Below are 4925 nucleotides of genomic sequence, written 5' to 3'. Positions count from 1 at the left end.
GAGGCGATTCCCGAAGTTCTCCTTCTTGCCGCCATTCTCTAGAGACCCCTCTCCTCATGATGGCCTTGCGGATATCAATGAGTAGGTGGGTCGATGGAGCCCCACGTTCAAGTCGTGCTTTCTGTAGGTTCAGGCCTGCCACTTGGTGGTTTTTTTTCTTATTTCATTTATGCTTTTTTGGGTGTGTTTGTGTTGATGCCCGAGCAAACAACTTTATTTCATGTGTTGCTCTTAAACTTGGTGGTTGCTATATTTATAAAGCGGGGCGAAAACATATTTCGAGGTTCTGCGGGTTTAGGCCTTATTTCAGCCGGCTGGCATTGTGTCTTCGACAACAATGACAACAACGGTGAATAAGTGTGATCTAGCCTCCTTCCTCGTCAGTGGCAGATCTAGGAGCTCGTGTGTTCCCGTATTATTATCGACTATATTATTTCTGCATAGACAAAACAAACAATGAAGCCACAAGCATGTTTAAGTATCATCCCAAAACCAAACTTCATCTTTGTTTTCAGCCTTGGATTGGGCTGCAGTGGTGCCATGCGCGTCGTACCCTCCATGGAGGTGCCATCTTGGAAGGTTTTGGTTTTAGGGAGAGTGTGTCTGTGCCCGGTGGGCTTCAGACAAGGGCTCCAGTGACGATGGTTGTGTGGAGGTTGACAGGTGGAGCGGCATGGTATCTACCGCATCGACAACGGCGGGTCTTGGCGGCATGGTGCAGCTCAGTCTTGGAGACGGATGCGATTGGATGGACGAGCGCAAGGCGGTGGCATGTTTGGCGCCGTGGCGGCATCGATGGCTGGCCGGCTTGGCAAGTATAATACGGATCTCTTTCCTGGATGGGTCAGCGGACCGATGGTGGTGACGGCTTCTGAAGTATGTGCATGTGGTGTACACTTTAGGTCTGCTGCATCAGGTCTATGCTCCTGGTAATTCATGCGTATGGATCGGCGGTGATCCGGATTCTAAATGGTGGGGAGTGATGGCATTCCTCATTATCCAGTTTGTAGTTTCGGGTGGTGGCTTCAGGTTGTTTGGTGTATGTTTTTGTCACATCTTTGTTAAATAATTAAATAAAGGTGACTGTGTCCATCTATTGATGAAGAGGCCCGGGTTTTTAACCTCCTTTCCGAAAATATCATGCTTCTTGTGTGCTTCTTGCTTGCAGAGATGCAATCGTGCTTGCGTTGGAGCGTGGTTTTCACTTTTCAGTTTATTACTGTTGAGACTGATTGCCAGATGGTGCAGCAACTATGGGATACCAAAGATGACAAATCTGGAGGAGTTCATATCATGAAGGAGATGAGATCGATGCTCCACTCTTTCCAGGGGTTTAAGCTAGTATTTGCTGGGCGCAGGTGCTAATTCTTTAGCCCATTCTTGTGCGCGATCTGCTCCTAAATTTGATGAACTTTGAGTTACGTATGATGTAATCCCTGGCCATCTAATAGATTATTTCCAATCAGATAAGGTGCCACCTAACGAATAAAGAGCTTTAGGGCAATGCTTTCAAAAATAAAATAAAACATACTAGACCACATTTTTGCAGCCCAAAGTTCTTTGTAGCAGTAGCTGTTGATGCACCTTGCATCATGGCATAATTCCAACCATCCAATGTGTAGCCGCCAATTGGCAGAATCTATTCCAACTTCTAAGACCAAAAAGAAAGAATGAATCTCCCTAGCCACGATTCCTACATGTTTGGAGAAGGAATTTGGCCATATGCCATGATGAGGTTGCGATGCCTTTTATCCATGGTCCTGTGGCTCTGCTCATGTTCCTCGGTTGTCCACGGGGGCCATGGAATTCCGAAATTTTTCAATGCGGCCATGCAGAGATTTCGCTGCCACATATTCCATCTTCACGGCAGAAGCTAGCTCACGTGGAGCCGCTCGGGACCGTCTGGTGCTCGCCATGGACCAAAGAATTAAACCGGGCATCTTGCCCCACTACAGTAGACCGGGATGCATTGGGCCGAGCAGATCGATGTCCCTGGAATATAATCTGCATAAAGCGCGGTTTCAGGATGACAGGATCTCCCCGTCATATTCTGATCTTTAAACCTCCTTTCTGAAATGCATCTTGTCAGCTACTTAGGGCGAATTTTTGCTAGCAAGGCAGAGCTCATGCTTTCTAAAATACATATACGCTGCTTCACATGTTGAATTCTCGTTGTCAGCTCGCTTCTGCTGTGTACTACCTAGCAACCTCACAGCAAGGAGATCACTGTTCGTCGAGTGTTTTTTTACAGGGTTTGCAGTGCCGCTCTCAACTATCACGGACGTGCCCGTGGTCTATGCTTTGTGTCTTGACTAGCTCACGCAGCCACCATGTACAATCTGCAGCAATCAAACTGGATCCCAAATCTGCCAACGGAACCTCTCAGATTCCAGGCACCAACTTGCGGGATTGGAATCCACGCGATCTCTACATCACTTCAGCCAGGATTCAGAATATTTACTCCTTTTTCCCCTGCCAAAAAGGGCATCCCATTCAAGATGTGCCGTAGATTCTCTCGGCTCGATCGTTCCTATACCCACCCGCCATCCTAGCTAGCCTATCTCTCTATCCAGTATCTCGCTCGATCCATAGCGCGTGGCCCTGAGCTACTGCACCCTCCAAGAGGCATGAGCATTTGCTTATCACGTCGATGAGCAGCTTGAGAGTGTGCAGACGTTGTCATGTTGCCCATCGGCCCGGCCGGAAGGTGCCACGTTGGTGCAGTGACCGATGAGAGGGCCCTTATTGACTTAAGGCGCCTCGCCTTTCGGAGGCCATTTGGGCCTCCGGAAGCCGCCGCGTGGATGGAGCTGCTCGACTGCATCGCCCTCCACGAACCGGAGTTGGATGCGGGCCCTGACAAGGTTCGGTGGCGTCTTGAGCCTTCGGGCCAATTCTCCACCAAGTCCCTCTACTCGGCCATTGCCCCCTCCTCCGTCCCTCCCCCCCTTACGGCGGTCTGGTCCATCCGTTTGCCACTGAAAATTCGGATCTTTATGTGGCAATGGATTCGCGGTAGGATGTCGTCTGGGGTGGAGGTCCGCAAACGCAATGGCCCTGGGTCCGGCCTTTGCCCCCTGTGCGGTACCCCCGAAGACTCGAATCACATCTTCTTCTCCTGTGTCTCAGCTCAATTCTTGTGGAGCTGCTTTAGGAAAACTGTGGGAGGCGATTGGTGCCACACCAACTTCCCCGACCTCTTTGCCGAACTCCAAAACTCCCCTTCCCCTTCTCGCCACATTAGGTGGCTCGAGATTGGGGTTCTTGCGTGGACCCTTTGGACGATTCGCAATAAGCTTGTGATCCAGCGTGTTCCTCTTCGACGGGCTACTGACGCTCTCTTCAAACTGTCTGGTTACTTGTAGCTATGGCGGCCGCTTAGCCGCCCTCAGGACCGCGACGCCATCACCGCCTTCATCGCCGATCTCCGCTCGATGGCCGTCCGTCTATCGCCGCCGCCCCCTCCGCCACCCCCGGAGCCGGATTAGACGCCGTGCCTTGGCCGCGTCCTTTTTTTGTTTGTTGTTTTTCTGGGCTTGTTGAGCTGTGTCCTCAGCAGAACCTTTGTACTCCTCGTTATGTGACTTGTGTGTGTGTGCGCGCTGAACTAGTCTATGTTTGTGTGCTCTTGGCGGTTTGCTTTATTTATAAAGCGGGGCGAAAGCCTTTTTCGGTAAAACGCTACCTGTTGGACTTTTTCTTTCGAAATGGCACCTGTTGGACTTTTGAATCTTGTTGCAAAATGATCGAAATGCAAGGCAGGACCCAGTAGATAAGAAACCTGACTCTTTGCTGCAAGTTCAAGAAAACAAAAAATAACGGGCCATGCATGCATTTGAGATGTTGACGTGTGGATGGATCGTGCTCCTTTGTTCCCAGGCGCACCGCAGCACCAGAATCTACATTCCAAAGGAAGAACCTTCGTCCAAAAAAGTTCAGAATCAGAATCTAATTAGCCTCACTGACCTTTCAGTCGCCAAGCCCGACCATACGAGCGCCACAAGCTCCTATAAATAGCGGGCACTCAAGCAGCACAGAGATCATCAAACCATTACCACTGGAGCTTCTCAAGTGCAAAAACCTCAGCGCTAACTTAGCTCGGTTTCCGAGAAACATACCAATTCCGATCCTGTTGGAGATGTCTTCTGGGTCGAGGAGCTCATCCCGCGGCGGCGCCAACGCGGAGTGGAGCAAGAAGGATAACAAGCTGTTCGAGAATGCACTCGCCTACTATGGCGAGGGCACGCCCGACCGCTGGCTCAAGGTGTCCCGCGCCATGGGCGGGACCAAGATGGCCGACGAGGTGCGCCGCCACTACGAGATCCTCGACGGCGACATCAAGCTGATCGACTCCGGCAGGGTCCCTTTCCCCAACTACAACACCCAGGGCCAGGGGGCTTGGAACTGATGCATCAATCAAGGTAACCAAAACCCAACCGGATCCTTGTCTCTTGTCTACAGTTTTTATAAATGTGAAATATCAGCAGGTCCTAGCTCAGAGCTATATAGTGGTCGATCTCAACTCAATCACTTCTCGTAACTATCAATAATTATAGTGATCGACCATGCCCTAGCCTAGCATCCACACAAAACTATCCAAACAAATGGGGGCATGTATGTTTCTCCCATTGAAATGCAAATGTAGCCCAGTTCTAAATTAGAGAAGTTGAGATATGTTAACTTACAAGGTACATCTCTTGTTTTATTTTATTTTTCAGGAGCAAAGCTTTTGGGATCCTGCAAACAGGATAATCTGTTGATATAATCTAGTCCTTAGCCGGGACCATGTTATTGAAGCAAGCATAATTATGTACCGTATGATGAAGATTGTGGGCACTTGGTTAGGAATAAAAGAAGAAAACATGTGTGTGTGTCTGTGTGTGTGTGTCTGTGTGTGTGTGTGTCTCTGTGCGTGCGTGCGTGCA

At 49.7% G+C, this 4925-nt stretch overlaps 1 protein-coding gene across 1 annotated transcript; it reads left to right on the top strand.

Annotated features, from left to right (window-relative positions):
- Positions 1 to 4138: 4138 nt before the first annotated feature.
- Positions 4139 to 4408, top strand: LOC119297566 (protein RADIALIS-like 3). The gene has a single exon (XM_037575305.1). It carries the CDS (start codon positions 4139 to 4141, stop codon positions 4406 to 4408), a length of 270 nt encoding a protein of 89 aa, XP_037431202.1.
- The last annotated feature ends 517 nt before the right edge of the window (positions 4409 to 4925 follow it).

The sequence above is a fragment of the Triticum dicoccoides genome, chromosome 5A (genome assembly GCF_002162155.2).
Source record: "Triticum dicoccoides isolate Atlit2015 ecotype Zavitan chromosome 5A, WEW_v2.0, whole genome shotgun sequence".
In the NCBI taxonomy this organism is placed as follows: domain Eukaryota; kingdom Viridiplantae; phylum Streptophyta; class Magnoliopsida; order Poales; family Poaceae; genus Triticum; species Triticum dicoccoides.
This window is presented reverse-complemented; position numbering and strand designations above follow the sequence as displayed.

What these genes read in the sequence shown, in the direction of transcription:
- LOC119297566 (XM_037575305.1), top strand. Translation starts at nt 4,139, where the DNA reads ATGTCTTCTGGGTCGAGGAGCTCATCCCGCGGCGGCGCCAACGCGGAG.